Source organism: Pseudochaenichthys georgianus, chromosome 22 (genome assembly GCF_902827115.2).
Source record: "Pseudochaenichthys georgianus chromosome 22, fPseGeo1.2, whole genome shotgun sequence".
Taxonomy (NCBI): domain Eukaryota; kingdom Metazoa; phylum Chordata; class Actinopteri; order Perciformes; family Channichthyidae; genus Pseudochaenichthys; species Pseudochaenichthys georgianus.
The window spans coordinates 1,020,708-1,041,151 of NC_047524.1; the positions used below are offsets into that span (position 1 = coordinate 1,020,708).

The 20,444-nt window shown below is 40.8% G+C and overlaps 3 protein-coding genes across 3 annotated transcripts; 2 read left to right on the forward strand and 1 right to left on the reverse strand.

The window, feature by feature from the left end:
• Positions 1–344: 344 nt before the first annotated feature.
• On the forward strand, positions 345–4,462 carry ndufaf1 (NADH:ubiquinone oxidoreductase complex assembly factor 1). Its single transcript, XM_034110849.1, has 5 exons — positions 345–536; positions 1,270–1,797; positions 2,690–2,875; positions 4,056–4,130; positions 4,264–4,462. Exons 2-5 carry the CDS (start codon positions 1,291–1,293, stop codon positions 4,414–4,416), a joined length of 921 nt encoding a protein of 306 aa, XP_033966740.1. The 5' UTR covers positions 345–536; positions 1,270–1,290; the 3' UTR covers positions 4,417–4,462.
• Positions 4,463–6,380: 1,918 nt separating this feature from the next.
• Positions 6,381–12,745, reverse strand: nusap1 (nucleolar and spindle associated protein 1). Its single transcript, XM_034110840.1, has 12 exons — positions 12,565–12,745; positions 12,347–12,415; positions 11,625–11,813; positions 10,113–10,275; positions 9,866–9,949; positions 9,633–9,736; positions 8,881–8,931; positions 8,667–8,803; positions 8,186–8,346; positions 7,986–8,102; positions 6,846–6,951; positions 6,381–6,755 (listed from the first exon to the last, which is right to left on the reverse strand). The coding sequence occupies exons 1-12, from the start codon at positions 12,637–12,639 to the stop codon at positions 6,668–6,670; spliced, it is 1,344 nt and encodes a 447-aa protein (XP_033966731.1). The 5' UTR covers positions 12,640–12,745; the 3' UTR covers positions 6,381–6,667.
• Positions 12,746–13,273: 528 nt separating this feature from the next.
• Positions 13,274–19,838, forward strand: oip5 (opa interacting protein 5). Its single transcript, XM_034110860.2, is given in 6 exon segments — positions 13,274–13,500; positions 13,865–13,931; positions 14,016–14,079; positions 14,081–14,139; positions 14,558–14,639; positions 15,352–19,838. Coding segments are annotated over 6 exon segments (516 nt in total). The 5' UTR covers positions 13,274–13,340; the 3' UTR covers positions 15,436–19,838.
• The last annotated feature ends 606 nt before the right edge of the window (positions 19,839–20,444 follow it).

Here is a 20,444-nt window from a genome sequence, read left to right on the forward strand (position 1 = left end):
ATTTTAACTTTATATGTCCACCACTGATGTGAATTGTTTTATATAAATATATATGATATTTGTTTATGTTATTGGATAAATAATCACTTATATATATGCATTTTTATAAATGTCCCCTGTTACAGCAAGCAAAGAGCCAAAGATAGCTTATTATTAGCCTTGGTTTTATATATATCTATATACATTTTTGTGAGTGACATAACATTTATTGTAATGCTTTTTATAATTGTACTTTATTAAGAGTGTGTAAATAAATAAAATATACTCTGCCCAAATGCGAGGATAGTGAAAGTTAGCTGATAGCGGAACTATTTGTTATCACAGTGAGTCAGTCCGGACGGAAATCACTGGTGCACAACAGCTACATTCAAGGTCCATGCTAACTCAACCTTTAATGAAAGCTACATTTGTTAAAGTAAAAGACAATAATATACATGATTTAAATCCATAACGATGATTTAAAGAAGATAACTGAATGAAAAACCGCATTTTGTGGAATATATCCTGCCGTCAGCGTTTGGTTCAACATGATCACAGTGAGTAGAGACAGATTATGGTTTACATGTTTTTACAGTATTATTATTTACAGTAATGTTAATCAGATGCTAAAGGCCATGCATTGTGACGTTAACAATGTAATTGAATTGTTCAGAATACTTTGAATGTAAATAAGTGAATACAAATCGCAAAATGACTAATAAGTGTAAGGTAATCCTTTGGTTTGCAAAAAACGAATCTGTATAATTTAGAAATCGTTGAAAAGAAATTCACCCTATATTATACTATACTATAATATATTATACCACAATCTTAATGGACAATAATAGGTGATTTACCTGCTTAATACAAACCAACATAATGTAGAAAAGCTAAATGTTTCAGCACTAGTCGCGAATTTATTTTCTCTTATCAAAGTAATGGTGTAACAAATATACATTCTAGACCAAGAGGATGTCTTTAAAATGTAATGTCTTGCTTTGTCAGTCAAAAAACCCCTACAATTTATATAAAATTATATAAAACAGAAAAGCAGGACATCCACATATTGGAGAGATTGAAAACAGCATTGCTTGAAAAAATACTGTTACAATTAATTGAGTATCAAAATAGTTGCTGATTATTTTTTGTCTACGGTTTATCAATTAATCGTTGCAGCTTGAATTGATACATACATATCACACAAACTGAAAGATTGACAATAAAGTTGACTTTGACTTGATCCTTACCCTGTAATGTGTAATAACGCCCTCATTCTGCTCTGTATCCCAGCTGTGAATCGTCCCGACTGAAATGTCTCTTCCTAAGCTGGCCCGCCTCCCCTCAGCGAGGCTGCTGACCTCCGTCCTCCCCCATCATCAGCTGCTGCTCCCCCCTCTCTCCCCCCTCACCATCCCCTGCAGGACTAAGATCCAGCGGGACTACAGACGCCCCGGCCAGCCCATAGAAAATAAATACCCCCTCAACTTCAACTTCTCCAAGGGAATCGAGGGCATCAAGAAGCATTTCACGCTGATGAAAGACGAGTTCTTCGGGCGCTGGGTGGGTCCGGAGGGGAAACCGCTCATCGAACACATCCTGGAGCAGAACCTGGTGATCTGGGAGTTCAGGGGTCCGGAGAGCCTTGAGCAGTGGACGGTTTCCTCGGATCAGGAGATCGGAGGTCAGAGTGAAGCTCACCTGAAGATGGGCAGGAACGACAACACCTGCTTCTTGCACGGGAAGCTGAGCTCCACCATCCCGAGGGACGGAGAGACGCGGTACAGCGGGTACTGCAACATGCGCTCAAAGACACCCAAGGTTTGAGCCCTAAAGACTTACCCTCCTAACGTGTATGCATCATGTATAACTTTTAATAAATTACAGTATTCATTCATTAATAATTACTGCCACTACTATCTCGGATTTTTTATTTTACAACTCACAGGGTTCATACAAAATCCTGACAGTTGAAATGAAACAATACCGTCATCGGATTTTCTATAAAGGAATTCTATAAACTTGCAGCTTCATTTTTAGCAACATTTTAGATGCAATTATAAAGACTTAAAGGTCCTGGCCATTTCTACTGATCATAATTCCATTGTTGAGGTCTACGAGAATAGATTTAACAGAATTGTAATCTTGGCTATGGAGGAGGCGTCTTTGGAAATAACATTTGTTGAACATGTTATTAAAGTTAAATTAACTACTTTTATTTATCTTTTTTTGCTAGTTTTCTTTTCATATGAAGATGGATTTTTATCTGGAATTTTTTTTCCTTGAAATATTTCAGCGTGACTTTATAGATTTAAATAAAAATAAAAAAATATGTTTTTATTTTAATTATTTGAGGGGTCTTCCTCTCTGTTTTGACCTTACACTCTTTTTACAAAGAGAGGTATTTAATTGGTGTAAAAATACAAAGCAGTTACAAAATGAAACTCTATAACAACTCCTGAAACACCTTCAACAATTTATCTATATATATATTTCCTTTATTTGCCATGTTAACAGATAATTGTACAAATAAATACAAGCTGCTAATTTCATTATTATTTATTTCCAACACGGACTTGTCCCTACTCTCTGGTTTATCATACGTTTGTATTTGACCCAAAAACGGCCCACCCTTAAGTCCTGTGCATTCTCCACTTTTCCTAAATGACTTTTCGTCAGCTCTTAAAACAGCTTCCCTTTCCGTCTCTCCTAGGCTTCATTTGACAGGAAGAAGCACTATGACTGGTCCAGCTTCAACACCCTGCATCTCCGAGTGAGGGGAGACGGCCGGCCGTGGATGATCAACATCGCCACGGAGACGTATTTCTCTCACCAGAAAGACGACATCTACAATTACTTCCTGTACACCAGGGGGGGGCCCTACTGGCAGGAAGTCAAGGTGATTTTTAGAAAGACGGTTAAATGTGCTTTATTGATTCAAAATTATGGGATATTATTTAATTATTTTTAGGAAATGCTACTTTAAAGAGTCCTCTCCTGCTGATATCCAGGTGTATATCAGTATGTAGTGTCTCTACTTTAAAGAGTCCTCTCCTGCTGATGTTCAGGTGTATATCAGTATGTAGTGTCTCTACTTTAAAGAGTCCTCTCCTGCTGATGTTCAGGTGTATATCAGTATGTAGTGTCTCTACTTTAAAGAGTCCTCTCTTGCTGATGTTCAGGTGTATATCAGTATGTAGTGTCTCTACTTTAAAGAGTCCTCTCCTGCTGATGTTCAGGTGTATATCAGTATGTAGTGTCTCTACTTTAAAGAGTCCTCTCCTGCTGATGTTCAGGTGTATATCAGTATGTAGTGTCTCTACTTTAAAGAGTCCTCTCCTGCTGATGTTCAGGTGTATATCAGTATGTAGTGTCTCTACTTTAAAGAGTCCTCTCCTGCTGATGTTCAGGTGTATATCAGTATGTAGTGTCTCTACTTTAAAGAGTCCTCTCCTGCTGATGTTCAGGTGTATATCAGTATGTAGTGTCTCTACTTTAAAGAGTCCTCTCCTGCTGATGTTCAGGTGTATATCAGTATGTAGTGTCTCTACTTTAAAGAGTCCTCTCTTGCTGATGTTCAGGTGTATATCAGTATGTAGTGTCTCTACTTTAAAGAGTCCTCTCCTGCTGATGTTCAGGTGTATGTCAGTATGTAGTGTCTCTACTTTAAAGAGTCCTCTCCTGCTGATGTTCAGGTGTATATCAGTATGTAGTGTCTCTACTTTAAAGAGTCCTCTCTTGCTGATGTTCAGGTGTATATCAGTATGTAGTGTCTCTACTTTAAAGAGTCCTCTCCTGCTGATGTTCAGGTGTATATCAGTATGTAGTGTCTCTACTTTAAAGAGTCCTCTCCTGCTGATGTTCAGGTGTATATCAGTATGTGGTGTCTCTACATGTCTCCATGCTTTAATGTTCAAAAAGCTCTTTATTTTTCTCATACTGGCTGTGCTGCAGCCCCTCTTTTCACCCTCTGTCTGAAACCAGAGCCCACAGGGATTTCAGCTTTTGCAGACCAGGCTTTTTTGTTTGTTTTATATGAAATGTGAGCAGTTATAACACTTTCATCTGATCCATTTCAGATTCCTTTCTCCAAGTTCTTCCTATCACACCGCGGGAGAATACAAGACAGCCAGCATGCTATCTGGCTGGATAAGGTAAAGCAGAAGAAAATCGCAAACATAAAATAATAAATAAATGAAGCTACGACAGTTGTGGAGAAAGGGATATTTCCCCAGTCTCTGCAGCCCTGCAATACCGCTGACCTGTATACTTCATCTGTATTGACAGGTGAACACCATTGGATTTACGTTGGGAGATAAAGCAGACGGACACTTTCAGCTGGAGGTTGACTTTGTGGCCGTCTCTAAAGATTATGCTCACACTGAGGAGTTCGCCTATGAGATGTACGAGAGGAATCCAAAAAGAGAGCGAATTGAATAATGGTCGCTTTAAACTACAACTACCAATAAAGAAATGCAGTCAACAACACACTCATTCATCTTAAGGGAGAAACCTTTCTTGTGCTCGTTATATTTGTATTCTAGCAGTGTTTCTCAAACTTTTTCATACCAAGGACACTTAACCAATAAAAAAACACTCGCGGACCACCTAACTCCACACATATCCAAAAACACATCGTTTTTCTAGAATAGATTACAAATTGCCTGCAAATGATACATACAAGTGGCAACATGTGTGATGAAGGTGTTGCGCTGGGCTTTATCATGCAATCAAAAGTGAAACTTAAGCTCGCTCCATTGCGGAGATATTTCTGCTAGAGTGCGGAAAACTTTTATTTATTTATTTATTTCAAATGTTACCAATATACTCACGGACCACTAGGGGGCGGTCACGGACCACACTTTGAGAAGCACTGTTCTAGCACATTAACTGTTGCGCAGCGTCCACACGGCAGCGTGCGGTGAAGCTAGCCGGTGGGCGTGTCTGAAACTCGACCAACAACCAATCACATGAATCTCCCGCCCCGGACACACAAGCACGCGGTTTGATTGGCTAGAGCTTGTACTGGCATATGATTGGATTGGCTGACGCTTCCGTCGAAGCTTCAAAAGTTGAACTTTTCTCAACTTTTGAAGCGACCAACGCGAAGCGACGGAACCACAATGCAGTTCGGCAAAGCCTGAGCTTCAACCATAACGCACGCCGCCGTGTGGACAGGGGCGCCGTAAGGACGATTCTAAGGGCCCGTGACTGACAGGGGCCCAAACAATTTTAGAACATTAAGAAAAAAATGTTTAAGTAACCAATGTGAGATCTTTTCATGGGGCCCAAAATCCCTGACAGCGCCCCTGCGTGTGGACGGGCCTTCAGTAACACTGTACCGACAGAACTTATTCAAATCCATAAATAAGTATTTTACAGTTCATAACAAATCCAAATGTGATAAATCCAGGACTTCTTAAAAAAGGAGATTGTGCTGCCCCCGTGGGTTCATCTCGAGAGGGTGTGGCTGTGCTGCATCCAGCCGCCTTGATGGCAGTGACTCAGGGCACCTGGGTCTGGTGCCCTGCAGATATTTATTTGGGACGGGTGGCGCAGTGGTCTGTGCGTTTGATCATCTGATCAAGGGGGGCGTTGGGGAACTCCAGTTCGAAACCCGCTCCCGCCCCACTGCGTCAGGCCGTTGTGTCCTTGGGCAAGACACTTCACCTGAATGTTCTCCTGTGGGTATTGTCCACAGTAGACCATTACATGTATGATCTGTATGTGTAATGCGTATTTGTAAAGCGCTTTGAGAGTCTTTGATAAAGCGCTATAATAAATATATTATTATTATTAAAGCCTCTGCTCCTCTCTGCTTTCTCATACAGGCACCCGGTTCGGTTGAGTATGAACTTATTAGTTATTTCAGTTGTTTTACTTTGTGCACCTCAACACACACACACACACACACACACACACACACACACACACACACACACACACACACACACACACACACACACACACACACACACACACACACACACACACACACACACACACACACACACACACACACACACACACACACACACACACACACACACACACAAAATCCTCACCCTGCAGTTACATTACTGATACCACTGACGTTCACACCTCATGCTTTACTTGTTTTGCACTTGATTACATTTGGCTAATTTGAACCACTTGCTTTAATGAACATGTTTTGATAAACCGTTGATATGGCGTCTCCTCTTTGTTGTGGCCTTTTGAGCCACAACGTTTCAATTACAGGACACCATCTTGTTAATTAAAAGTAAAAGTTGTTTATCTTGTTATAAAGAGGGCCTATTCTGCTTTCTGGGGTGTGTTCTCGAGGTGTTTGTGCATATTAAGGTTCTGCAAAGCTAAAAACAACAAAACATGTGTTCTGTGAAAAAACAAAGCAAACAATGGAATAATTAGTATCAGTCTTTTTATCAGTCGTTCCCCAAAAGAATGTATAAAACAAGGCAAATCTAATTTTTAAGAACAAAGGTACCAGTACAATGGTGTCAATGAATAAAAGCATCATTAAGAGCTGTAACCTACGCCATCAGATCCAAACACACAGTAGGTAATCTGGAAGCAGAGGATTAGAGCGTCCTGACAGCGGGCTAAAAAGGAGCGTGAGCTGCAGAACACTAAATATTTACAGTGGACAACAAGCTGTACAAAACGTATACAAACAAGCGGGATATTTTTTTCACATCATGACGAGGCCTCTCCTGGCCCCGAGCAGATTCTCTTTCTTCTGCTTCCTGCCTTCCTCGTGTTTCCCTCTCCTGTCCCCCCTGAAATATGGAAAACACAAACATCCGTAAGAGACTGACGCTGTACGAGACACGTGTTGACATCAGGGCGTGCTTTAATGTTGAACATACCGCGTCTGGACCTGGTGCTGTTTGTAGTTTTTCTGATGAGAGTTTGAGATCAGCGACTTGTTTGCTGCCGGGTTTTCATTGGCGTCTCCGAGCGGCTTCAGTTTACCTTTAAAAAAAATAACGTGTTTTTAAAAAAGCTATTTCAAAGCTGCGACAGAAAACACGGGGGGTTTGTTTGTCGTGTTACGTGTTAGTGCTTTTGGGTGTGCGTCTCTCTCTGATTGTCTCCAGGTGCAGCCTCTCCCCCAGGTGCTCCCAATCCCCAATCAGGGCCTCCATAAAGGACCTGAGGAAGGCTGCAGTGTAGGGATGCATACCGGTATCACCGAAATACCGGTTACTGGTGGCTACGGTATATCGTACCGAAATCAGATCCGGTTTTGATACTTTAAAAAAAACATTTTTTTTTTCAAAACATTTTTTTAATTTTATTTTAAGAGTGAGTCCGTGGCCCGTGATATAAATTAGATTGCATCATCGTTGTTCTTCATATTTTATGGATTTTTCATTGTTAGTTCAATACTAGAAAGGTAAAAGTGATGGGATTTGTTTTCTCTCACCAGCGAAGGCAAATGTTGATTTTAAAGATGAGATTTGTTTGTGCAATGCCGAGATCTCATGACCTTTATTCTATTATGTATTTGTTCTCTAGTCGAATCTCAGGTTTAACATTAATTATAACGGTGCTTAACGGCCTGTTTGCATCGACAAGATGTGCTATTCACGCGGCACACCTGATGTGTTATAAAAGATATTCCATAATCGGTTTCTTCATATTTTTAATGTATTTTTCATTGTTTGTTCAGCACTGAAAGGTCCAAGAAGTCCCACAATTGAATTTAATATTCATTTGACATGTCAACTATATCGTAAAGCGCTTCATGGGAGTAATTGTGGGATGATACATTTTCAAAGTATCACGATTTGTATCGGTATCGTTCAGTGGTATCGGTATCGTAAAAAAGTCAACGATATGCTGCAGTGGCCTCTCTCCTTCTCCTCTGGCTGCATGTGTGCAGCATGGTGACTCCGTCTCTGTGTGCTGTTAATCAGGAGATGTGCTCCAGTGTATATTTGTGTCCGAGCTTATCTTAGTGTATTTTCAGGGAAACAGGAAAGGAATTAAAAGTGGTTTTGTACCTGAGTGGGGCTTGTAGGAGAGGGCACGAGACAGACTGGCCTTCAGGTCAAAGGTCGGCTTCTTCTGGTTCCCGGGGGTAATCAAAGCACTCGTGTTGCCCGTGAAAACAAACGCTCCTTTGGATTCAAGTAGGAAAAAGTTAAAGCCATCACTCTATACATTACTATGTGCAATGGTAAGGATTTAAAGGCAACGTTACCCGAAGTGTTTGTGGCAGAGACAGTCTTGCCGGCTTTGGGCTTCTCTCCCTCAGCGGCGGTGGGTTTCTTAGGCGTGCTCGAGGTCACGCAGAGAGTCCTGCGCGCCGGCGTCTTCACCAGAGATTTCTTATTCCCATTGTCACAAGTGGCTTCTGAGAACCTGCAAACACACGTGTCACATTTGTTACATTTAAAAGTCTTTCTTGTTGCCAACAGCGAGGCGAAGTCCCTCCCTCTCCGGGGGACCTCCATGTGACCTTATGTTGGAAAAAGTATGCATTGCACTTATATTGTAGTATGCATAACATTAGACACTACAGACACAAACTTCTTGCAAGCCTGTTCTTGCCAAGACAGGAAACCATGTATTCATACAAGAGAGGCTGAAACATCACCAGCTACTGGCTTACGTTCCTGAAATGAAACAGTTTTTGACTTTTACAATCATTTCTGTCCCAACGACCAAAAAAAGCTGCTCACCGCACGTTGATCCTGCGCGTGGAGAGGACGGAGGGTCTGAACAGAGCCGCTTCCTTCCCTGCAGGTTTGGTGTCCTCCGCTGGTTTCTTATTCGGCAGGATGGGGCTGAACACGGAGGCACGACTCTCGCTCGCCTTCTGTTGAATAAACACACCCAGGTGAGCACCTGCACCGCACAGGAAGTGATGTACTGGCAGCTGGAGGTCATGCTCACCACTTTAGGTTTGGCATCAACTTGCTTCGGGATATTTGTGTCTGACAGAGTCTGAAAACAAAACAGATTAACAACACAGCAGGTTCTCAAACTGTAAACACTTAAAGGTCCCATGTGTGAGAATGCCCGAGCGGCCATGGAGGCAAAATAGGAGAAGCAGGCAGGTTGGTGTTTTCCCATCCACTGTGACAACATGGCAGCCCCCCACCACCCACACAGTTCTCACCCACCCTGACTAACAGAAAACAGCAGCCAGGACAAATGAAACACACAGGTGAGGGGGAGGAGCACACACAGGGCACCAGGTGAACACACCTGGCTGTGCTCAGGCTGAGATCTGAGAGGCTGAGAGCAACCAGTAACCCAGCTCACACTGTCCGCTCCTCGAGCCCCGCACCCAGACCCCACGCAGCATTCTCGTCTGTTTGTCATTACTGGTGTAATTTCCTGGTTGCTAACAAACGCCATTGTAACACATAATCACTGATGTTCCGCTGTAACGGTGGTAGACCAATCAGAGCACAGTAGGCTCATAGGGAGGAGGCCGGAGCTCCAACAAGCCGTGTAGGACAGAGAGTGAATACACAGACTACACAGAGATGCTGTGAGAAACCAATGTGAGTTTGGAACATTGAACGATGTAAATCTATTCTAGTCGACCTCAACAATGGAATTATGATCAGTAGAAATGGCCGTGACACGGGACCTTTAAATTGATCTGGATGATCAACAAAGTCTGATTTTGAAGGTACCTTCAGTTCCTTGCTTGAAGACTGCGTCTGTTTGTTTTTCCTCTGGAGATAAGAGTCAATGGACTCCATCTTGCTGAAATTTGCCTCGTGGAGTTTCTTGAAGTCTAAAAAAGAAGAAGAGACATTTACAAAAGTTAACTGGAGGGTTTGTGGGGGGGGGGGATCACTGTCTTTCTGTTATGTGGCCTCTGAATTGTCGCTTCAAAAGAAGAGAGGAGGAAAAAAGTACTTACTAGGAGTGACAGGGTTCAACATCAGCTTTTTCTTCGCCTGCAGTCGAGGGATTTTACCGGCTTTGGTCACTTTCGGAGCTTTTTCTGTACAGATATTACGTAAGTCAAATAAAGGATTAGTATGTGTTCACAACCTGCTTTGGAGTCAAGAATCTCTGAAGACAAACGGACATGTTGCTTCTGTCTGTCAGAGGGAACATGCTATTCAATGCAAACATAATTTAACAAAAAATATGTAACTACTGACCCGTGTTATCTTGCACAGCGGCTTCATCTTTAACCTCAGAGGTCTGGGGCTCCTGAGGAGGCGCGGTCTCACTTTGTTCAGAGTCCTTGGCAGAGGACACTTTCCTCTTCTTAGCCCCCCGAGCCCCACAGGGTGCAGCAGATGAAGCCACATCAGTGTCAACCTTTGAAAGGAACAACAACAATTTTTTAATCCTCCCGAATGCAAAAAGTTCTGGTTCTGGGCATCTGCAGGAACCCTGAAGTCAGATGTAAAACCTTTTAAGACCCTTCCCATACATTTTAAGACCTCATCGTAGTGGTGGGCGATATGACGATATATATCGCCGTGACGATATTAGGTCTCCACGATATGCTTTTTCAGAGATATTGTATCTGTCGTGATAAAAAAAAATTGAAAAAAAAAATATTTGAAAAGAAAATTATTAAAAAAAATTAACTTTTCCCTTCAGTTATGCTAAAGAATTTTATTGCACTTCAAGTCTAAAGTTTACATTTTAATTGTTTGGCACTGACTTTTCCTCATTGATGTTTTACCCTCCTTTTCATGTGTATTGATGTTCACTGCTAGTGCTACCTCAGAAAGTTCATTCTTATACTGAGAAACTGTGCCTGAAGCCATATCAAAATGTTGAATTGTTCATTCAGGGATTAATTTCTGAAATAAAACCAGCTTGAAATGCTATTCTGGTCTGTTACTCCTTTTTGTTTTAGTTTCTGTTACCTTGTAGGTGCTTGTTAAGTAACTTGAAAAATAACCATAATAACCGACATTAAAAAATATCGTGATATATATCGTCTATCGTGATACTGCTTGAAAAATATCGTAATAATATATTTTTCAATATCGCCCACCCCTACCTCATCACCACTTGGAGTTTTAACCGGTTACCTTGGCGACACACTTCACCTCACATTGACTATATACAGTATTGATTGTCCTTCCTCCTTATCTTCCAACCATTTGGACGCAGATTTGCATTTCCCCATAACGATGTTGCTTAGCAACCGGCGGAAACGGACCGTCACGCTATCAAGCAGTGAGCGTGCGACGTCCTGTTCAGATGACGTCAGACCCAACGGGATGCCATCAATAAACTCCACAGAATCTCACTACACACCTACGCCATGACTACATTCAGGCAGACTGCAGAACACAACCTCTCTGGACCATTCATATACTTACTGAAAACAAGCTACAACATGTAACACCTTGGGAAATGCCGTTTAATACTTTTTAATAGCCTTCATTTTCGCTAAATTGATTTATCAACTTTTAATACTTTTTAAGAAGTGTGGCACTGAGGCAAAGTAGAGCAAGTGGTACTGCTCTGCATAATGAGCTGTGAATGGGGGGATGATTCAGAGTATTTAAAGCACGTCGAGGGGTCGAATATACCTGATGGAGCACTACATCAGTGCAGAGTATTTACCATTTCGTATTCTATTAAACAAATCTGCCCAACAATGATATCTATACAATGTGTGCATTGAGTAGGTAATGGTGAAATACCTGGGCGTCACTTGGAGGTGACTTGTCCTCACACACGAGTTTTCTCTTGGTACCGTTTCCTTTGCCCCGACGTGTGTTCACAAACACAGTGGGGCAGGGAACCTCTTCCTCTTCATCATCCTGAACACTGTCCTGTGTCACAGCTTCATCTTCTTCAGCAGCAGCAGCAGGGACATCTTTCTCCTGCTCCTGAAAAACACCAGAATAATACAACAATGAGTACAATACATATTAAGATTTTTGTGAGTCGTAAATTGGGACATTTTTAAAGCAGAATGTTAACAAGACATGTACATGAGTTAAAAAAACAAAACAGTAGAAAGATAATGTATATCAATATATACTCTATGTACAATATAATACAAAATAAGTTACCAAACACTATTATAAACAAACGTAAGACCAAAAAGTATTTGCAGATTTTACATACATATATATAACAGTAGAAAGATATATCTATAGATATAAATCGTACAATATAAAAGAAACAGAAAAAGTCCCAGTACCTTATAAAAAAATTGACCTACTACTAAAACATATAAACAAAGGATACTTTATACACGGCACGAGTGTGCCAATTAGTTGCAGTTGTATTACATTTAAATGAAATTAGGTACGATGTGAGAACAATATAGGCTATGTACGATGTTTAAATAAAAAAAGGACATGATTTAAGACAGATTTAGCAATAAAACAGTGTCATTTTTTCAGGGTTAAATTACCTGCACTTCCTCCTCTTTGTCCTTCTCTTGACGATAATGCTGCTTGATCGCTTTCAGGAGTTTTTCAGCCTGTTTTAGCAGAAAGAAACGTAATGTTATCGAGTATATTTCGCCCAGGTACACACATGCAGACGTTAGCTTCCAGTAACCGTTAGCCTTAACACAGTTGAAAAAAAACATCTATTTCTGATTTAATGTAAACATTACAACCCCATTACCTTCATATTCCCTTTAAGCCCGAGCTCCTTAGCGGTGCTTCTCAGCTCCGCATATTTCATAGAGTCCAAATCCATGTTTTTGTTATATTCTATTCCGTAATATAAGAGAAAACCAACACACACGTTAAGTTTCTGAAGGAGGTGTGGAGGAGCTGACGGTTAAAAAATACTGCGATTCAAAACCCTGTTCAAAACACAGCAGGAGGAGCCGTTTAATTGGCTGTGTGACCGGATGTGCCTCACAGCCAATCAGAGAGAAGGAACATCTTTGACATTGTTTTATCCGTTCATCGATTAACGGTTGGTCTAATTTTTCAACGTTTAAAATAATTTAAACAATTATTTTTTTAGGCTAAGGTTTCTTTATTTACATTTTTACAGATGATTATTGCCTGTAAATTGGCGTTTCGCTCATGTTTTGGTTTAGTTGGCAACTACTCAACGCCGTTTGATTGGCTCCCGTGTTTAACGGGAGCCAATCAAACGGCGTTGAGTAGTTGCCTCGTGTGAAATATAAAACTGTATTTTTATTTATTTATTTAAATGTTTGTATTGCTTTATATGTCCACCACTCAATTTTTTATACAAAATAAATTGTGTTCTTGAATAACATAAAAATAAAAGGTTTTTAAACAGCATTTTTTGGAGGAGTTAGTTTTATCACCAGTAGTAGGCGGTAATGCAAGGTACCGCCTCTAAAAACCAAAGAAGAAGACGGGTTGTTTTTGGTTCAAATCCACAAGCGGGACAACAAGGCTCTGTAAAAGTGAATAAAGATGGAGTTTAATGGCACTCTTTTAATCGCCTGTGCAGATGAGATGTGTGCAGAGGACGGACACACACAGAGGATGACTCTCCACTGTCTGCAGTGCAGCACCGTGCTGGGGGACTCCTTCAGTGCGTGTGGGGAGTGTGTGGACTCTATCGTGTGTTTGAGTAAGTTCACTATCTATCTATACTCAAAATCAGAGGGGGGAGACGTACTCATATCTGGTACTTGAGTCAAAGTAGAAGCACTCAGATCTTGTACAAAAGTAGAAGTACTCAGATCTTGTACTTGTACTACTATTTTTTGGTATTTTAATGTATTAGTGTTGTTTTACATTTAAATGTATTTGTTCTAACTCTTTAATGAGTTATTTTAACTTAAATCACTTCTAACCTACCTTCTATGTATACAACGTATTTTATAAAAAAACAAAAACAAACCTTTCCTGCTTTTAATGTGTGTTTTTCAGGTTCACTGTGCTCTCCCTGTTATATAACATTAATCCACATTTGTCTGCTCGTGAACCTTCAGGCGTGACCGACGACGTGGTGGTCAGTGATGCCATGAAGTCAGGACATAAAGGGGAAATGGCGAGGTGGTGAGCACATATCAAAAACCTGGATGTTTGTTTTCCTATCTTCCAGTTTCCTGTATGTTTTCACAGCTGTTTGTTTGCGTTCAGCATCTCCAGCTCTCTGAAATGTCGAGGCTGCGGCTCCGCTGTGGGTTCAGTGATCCACTCTGCTCCCCCCCCCTCTCGCTGCTGTTCGCTCCATGTTCCTGCTCCAAAAAAAGAACATCAGCTGGTGAGCATATTCACTTCTGTGTTTACTGCTGTCTCAAATAAACACCTGTTGTCCATTGCATGCTCTGCGTTTTTAAAGGTCAGGTTGGAGACGAAACACAGACCATTTCTGCTCAACTGTGTGTGTTTTGGACATTACATAAGGGATAGGGCTGCACCGTTATGGCCAACATCATTATTTGCTTTCACTTCCATGTTGTGTAACTATAACTATTTGCATTCAAATCAGACCTTTACCTTTACTTTACATCAGGAACACTATTAGCGCAGCATGCATTTCACGGTCGATAATGTACATTTAATTGTGGGGATGACAAAAACATTATCTCGGTTTTATATTTGAGTAAACATGCATCCCCCATAAGTGACTGATTTCACTTGCTCATTCAAAACTCCCCTCTCCTGTCTTTCCTCTGCAGTTACATCCTGAATCGCCGCTCGATGGTGAAAGCCTCCACTCTCACATTCGACATGAAGCCCCTCAGAGAGAGCATGAATGAGGTGAGTCAAAATGTTTTTCTGCATGTAAAATCCCAGGACTTAAAGGTGGGGTAGGTAATTCACTTCAGAAACACTTTTTGTTATATTCCATGGAATGCTCTTAACATCCCGATAGCAATGAATACATTAAATGCTTTGACAATAAATACATTAAAAAAAATATCGTCTGTGGAAGCCGTGGCGCTGTAAAAAGCACGACCAATCATCCGAGCCGGCCCGGCTAAAGTAACTGGATGGCCTACCTGCCTGTCAGCCTTCCATCTGGGCACACACTTATCTCGTGCCCTCATTGGTCATGTGCGCGTTCGTGTGTGTTGGAGGAGGGGCTCTGTAAGGAAGTCTGGAGGAAGGGGCAGATTTTTTTCGGCTGCGTACTTTCAAATTCTATCGCACTCGAGCTGGTTTCTCCGTTCTTACCTACCCCACCTTTAACCTCAGCCTAGACCAGAGGTTGTATAGGTTATATACTTGCAAGATGTGGTAACTTGAAACTGGTAAATATCTTTTAAAAAGGACTTAAAAGTGACATGTCCTTTTTTAAAAGACAATTTGTATACATTGAAGAGTATGTTGTTAAAAAGGTTAATTGAGGTTTAGTGTTCGTCACGCCATCAATGTTTTAAGGTGCAGCAAAGGACTGTTGAGTAAAGGAAATCCAGGCTAGACAAAAGCAAGTGTCTTCTACTGATAACACAAATCTGTTTTATCGCAGACGCAGCAGCATTTTGAAGCGCAGTTGGATCGGATCTCACACATTAAGAGCAGACTGGCCGACAGGATTGCTTCTGTCAGCTAGCGGTCGCAGGCTGGGGTTCACGTTTGCTTTTCAATCTGTTCTCCAATATCTTCCCCTCAGCCTTGCTCACTCATTTAATGAATCTCTGCAGATCATAGATTGTGTATGCTGCAGATGCATTGTGGGTATTGTAGTTCAACAATCATACATTCCTTCTGTCTGATATTTTAATCTCTTTTAATCTGTTTGGGACTGCACACACAATACATATTTGCATTGAAGATTTAATTAATTGTATATCATCCTAGATTGTGTACATGCTTTTACATTTTTTTTCTTCTCATATTTCACACATTTTCACTTTCTTTCAAATCTACTTGTTCTTATGTGTGCTATAGATAGCATCTGTCTTATGTTTGTCTGTATCTTTGTTGTACATTCTGTTCTGTAAATAAAGGTAATAAAAACACCATCACTTTCATTTCTATAAAGGGGTTTATCACACAGCATGCAATGTAATAAGTAATGTTTATTTGGGTTTTTAATTGTTGTTTTTTACCCTAAAATACCCCTTCTCTCAGTATTTATGCTAAGCTAAGCTAACTGCCTCCTGGCTAGGTCAATACTAAGCCTTATGTTATGAGTATGTTGACGATATTATAGATTACACAAACTCTCATGAGAAATTGAATAACCCTCTTCCCCCGAACACTTTTGAAATATAGCTCAAAATACATTGAAGTTTTACAGCATGCAGCTTTCAATGTAGAAAATGCTCTCCTACAAACACACTAACATGTGTTCTCCCGTTAGTAATCATGGACACGCAGACATCCCGTTGGCACCATGCTGCATTTTATTGCTGAATTTCTGATAGATTTCTTTTTATTATTCATTCAAAACCAGACAAAAGGCTCACACGTAACAAGCATGCCCATTTCCTCCCTCTGGAGTGCATAGTTTCCAAGTAATGTCATCGATAATCATACTTTAGTTTTTTTTCTCATGGGAACGAAGGCTGAGCCGCGTTTCCAGCTCCTGTTTGACACAACAGAGACAGAGTGTTATATGTAGAGGTTATAAGGTATATCTTCAGTTTTTTGGTGCGGTTCAGTCTGTAAAAAGCTTCTTCCACATGCTGTTGTGTCAAACAAACCGTCCCCAGGTTGTCTCTTTTTCACAGAACATCGCAGACGCCTAGTTACACTCGTCCACATTACAGAGTCGGATTATTGCATGCAATACAAATCATTCGTTATTCTAAGTCATGCATATTGTTTAAACCCCACATACTCAGCTTGCTAGACACCTACTTGTTTATAAAGTGTGATTATAAATCCCTCACAGACAGCGTTATCTTTTAGAACACAGTATTCCAGACAGGATGACGACAGTGCAAGTCGAGAGAAAGTGCTTTTCAAGTTCAGTCAGTAAAACTCTGCAGCCACAGGTACTGAAAAGAAGGGTTTGTAGATGTAAAAAATGCTACACGATTTATAATTAAAGAGAGCCTATTATGCTCTTCACCGCAGTGTGGTGTAGGTTTTAGTGTCTCCATTGGACTCCTTTGTTTACTTCCCTAACTTAGTGACATCACTACATAACCCTCACGCTCCTATTGGCGCTCCAACGCATTGTACGTGATGGGTTAAGAGGCGGGACATCTCTAAGCAGGTTGACCAATCACAACAGAGCCGGCCAGCTAACCAATCAGAGCAGACTGGGCTCTGGTTTCAGACGCAGGGTGTTTCTCAATGTCGAGGATGCTTGCTTGGTAGCACATGTCTTCTGAGTCACTTGCTTCAGAAGCGAGGCAAGAATCCTTCCTGGCATTCGGAAAACGAAGAGTGGAACAGGCTATCAAGTGTGCGTCAAATGAGAGGCCCCGCCTTACATTTTCCGCCACAGATTTGGGGAAATTGGTCCGTGCGCAAAGCATTGTGGGGATTTTAAGACCGCGGAGTCTACCCATGTGCAGCCTCGAAATTTCTCGCTACGAAGGACGCCGGGCTCGGTAGAAATCCAAGTATGCTGGACATTGGGACAGTCCTTCGGCGGCACTCGATGACGTAGCATGCTTGAAATGGCGCAGCTTTACTCGACATTGAGAAACACCCAGTGTACGTGATGGATTAAGAGGCGGGACATCGCTAAGCAGGTCGACCAATCACAACAGAGCCGGCCAGCTAACCAATCAGAGCAGACTGGGCTGTCACAGTAGAGGTGAACAATAAAGCAGGGCCTCTTTAAAAGCATCTGATTTTGGTGTTAAAAAAAATACAGGGAAAAATATAGGTCTGTAATATAGGATGCTACATCTACCCTCACTTGCTCTGCAGGAAGTATCCCAGACCTTCATTAGCGATACTGTATTCTAAAGCGGGATATTATACAACTCCCCTGTAATGAAAAATAAGTGACTAATAGAATGCTACATAGGAGGGGGGCATTACAGACTCCTTTAACACGTACACCCTGGCACTAGACTCATGCATTATTGTAGGTTATTGCTTCTAAAACCTATAATCAAATACAATTGTATGGATTAAAATATCTCGCTCTGAATCCCGAAACTATGAGGTATTATGTACAATAACATGTCATGATGATTAAAACGATTACATCCAAATCCAACATTTCTCTACCACGTCAGGGACTCGTTTTAAGGAGATTTGTGGCTGTTGCGTAACAAATACCTATTTCTTCTTAACGCTTGAGAGTGCATGACAGCAGTTCTGATAGAAAGCACTTACAACCTAAAATCAATATGTATTAACTGCATATCACCATTATTTTTTTATTCTACACCCAAGTCGACTTGCGTGAGTGTAAGATTTTAGCAGGATGTGGCATATTTAAAAAGTTTCTTAGTTTTACTCTCCACGTCGAGGTTGATTCTCCACGAGGCGAGCGTCACTACGGGTCATGCACGGCTACGATAATGTCCGCACCGCTAGAGAAGCGAATGCACGCGACTTTATACAAATCTTAATGGAAGACATTGGTAATTTTGTTGCTTTCAAACAACTCGTCACTTGTTTTGTTTACAATATACAGTTTGGTCAACAACATGACAGTTGGGATCAATATTGCACAAATCCCGGATTTTTTTTTGTCTTTTTTATATAAAAACGAGGAATGTCCTTTAGGAGAAGTGTGTCTCTGCTTACTGGACGTGATGTTTGAGACGTCAGATTCACTCTATTATTGTGTGTCAAAGAAAAGGGATTACATTCCGTCTCTTTCTGTAGAGCATTTCCTGTTTCTACAAGTCCTATACGAGAGCTCATGGTGATGTACAAACATGGGGACATATCCACGATAAGACAAAATAATAACGTGAAAGAGACTACATATTAAAGCAAGTTAGACTACTGTTAATGCTCCTCTTTTCCAAATTACATCTTTAGACTAATTATAAATCCATATTTTCTGCTATTGCGTGACCTAAAGATGATGTTTCTTATGATTAGGAGATTATGAGAAAAGAACAATTGATGCTTCCCATGTTTGAGCTCTTTTTTTAGAATTTAAAATGATTTTTTTTTAAAGACATTTTAACACAAAATCTTCATTTCTTTTGATGAATTAACTTATTTGCATTTTAAATGATTTTTTAAGGAGGCCTGAAAGACCAAATGTGGAAATAAATAAGGAAGGAAATGGTGTCTTTCATAATAGAAGTCTATCTCTTAAAACTGCGTATGGGATATCCGGGGTTAGGTCACAAGGGGAGAACCGCCAAATCTGTCCCTTACATTTCTTAATTCACCTGCAGACTTTACTTTAACCTTTAACATCAGAGCGTGGAGTAAAACAGTAAAGACAGATGCATAGGGACACCACAGTGTGAGAGATTTCCTTCAAGAAGAAGTTAAAGTAAATGACGTCTGCCAACAACCTCCCTTAAAGTAAATGAATCCAGGAACAAAGTGTGAATCTGCTGTGGTGCTGGACGGCCGTCAGGATGCTCGTACTGATCACACTGCCGGACTAGCTGTGGCGATGAGGTAGCGTACAACAATGAAATAAAACCCTCCTATGAGTCTGAGATAATCACAGGCCTTGATCTTTGCTACAGTATCTTGTGTCTTTACTCTGAGGAAGGAGGCATCAGTGACCACGTCTACACGCAGCCCAATCTGACAGGGAATTCCCAAATGATGGAGAACTTCAGGTCATTTAGCGACTGTAAAGCCAGCATTTAGCTGCATGTAGACGCACACAGAGTGCATGATGAGATCCCAGACTCTCAGCAGACGTCCTGGTCATCATTCTGCAGAACCAGGCTGACACGGAGGCTTTAGGGTCGGAGGAGAGAAGGCCAATGTCCCAGCGGCAGCAGAAAAGAGGGCACCCATGTCCAAAAGTCCCTCCTCAGGTCTGAAGGGTCTGCTGACGGAGCTGCTTTCACACGAGACGTTCCTCCAGTCCTGGGTTTCAGCCGCTTGCTCTGGAGAGGCCATCCTAGAATAGAAATCCACACAGAACGTCTCGATTATTTATTATTAAACATTTGGGATTAACTTGTATATTGGATCTCTTCTTAAGTGGAGCAGCTGGAAGTTTTCTGACAGAAAATGGGAAAAACACACAAGATGCAACACACAGAAGAATTATTATAGTGTGTGATTATAAGAAAGTGTAAAAAGGGTATCTTTTATACTTCAGATGGAAATCTCATGTTTGTATGTTTTTGTACAATTTCTGTGAATTGCTATTTTTGTATTTTGATTGTCATCGTGATGAAACGCCATTTTCACTCTTGTGATCATTTCTCCCCATCGGAAAGGAAAGAGGCGTAACACCAGAGGGCTTCAAGTCCACGACAATATCTTCATGTCTTGTTTCATTCATTCATTTAATTCATGCAAAAACAAATACATGTAAACACAGACACCAATATAGATATGCATTAAAGAAACTACAATTATGGATTATTATTATTATTTAAAAAAAACGATTGTAAAGTGAATATTGTTGGCATTTACTTTTCTATTTAATTGACTTAACCGACCCATTTGTGTTTGTCTTTCTGCTCTTAGTCTACAGCCTGTATTACATACTGT

Excerpts from the sequence above, each read along its gene's own strand:
- ndufaf1 (XM_034110849.1), top strand. The coding sequence starts at position 1,291 with ATGTCTCTTCCTAAGCTGGCCCGCCTCCCCTCAGCGAGGCTGCTGACC. Across the intron at positions 2,876-4,055 it reads CCTACTGGCAGGAAGTCAAG|ATTCCTTTCTCCAAGTTCTT; the intron begins GTGATTTTTAGA and ends GATCCATTTCAG. Across the intron at positions 4,131-4,263 it reads ATGCTATCTGGCTGGATAAG|GTGAACACCATTGGATTTAC; the intron begins GTAAAGCAGAAG and ends CTGTATTGACAG.
- nusap1 (XM_034110840.1), bottom strand. The coding sequence starts at position 12,639 with ATGGATTTGGACTCTATGAAATATGCGGAGCTGAGAAGCACCGCTAAG. Across the intron at positions 11,814-12,346 it reads ACAAAGAGGAGGAAGTGCAG|GAGCAGGAGAAAGATGTCCC; the intron begins GTAATTTAACCC and ends GGTGTTTTTCAG. Across the intron at positions 6,756-6,845 it reads CAGCACCAGGTCCAGACGCG|GGGGGACAGGAGAGGGAAAC; the intron begins GTATGTTCAACA and ends TCCATATTTCAG.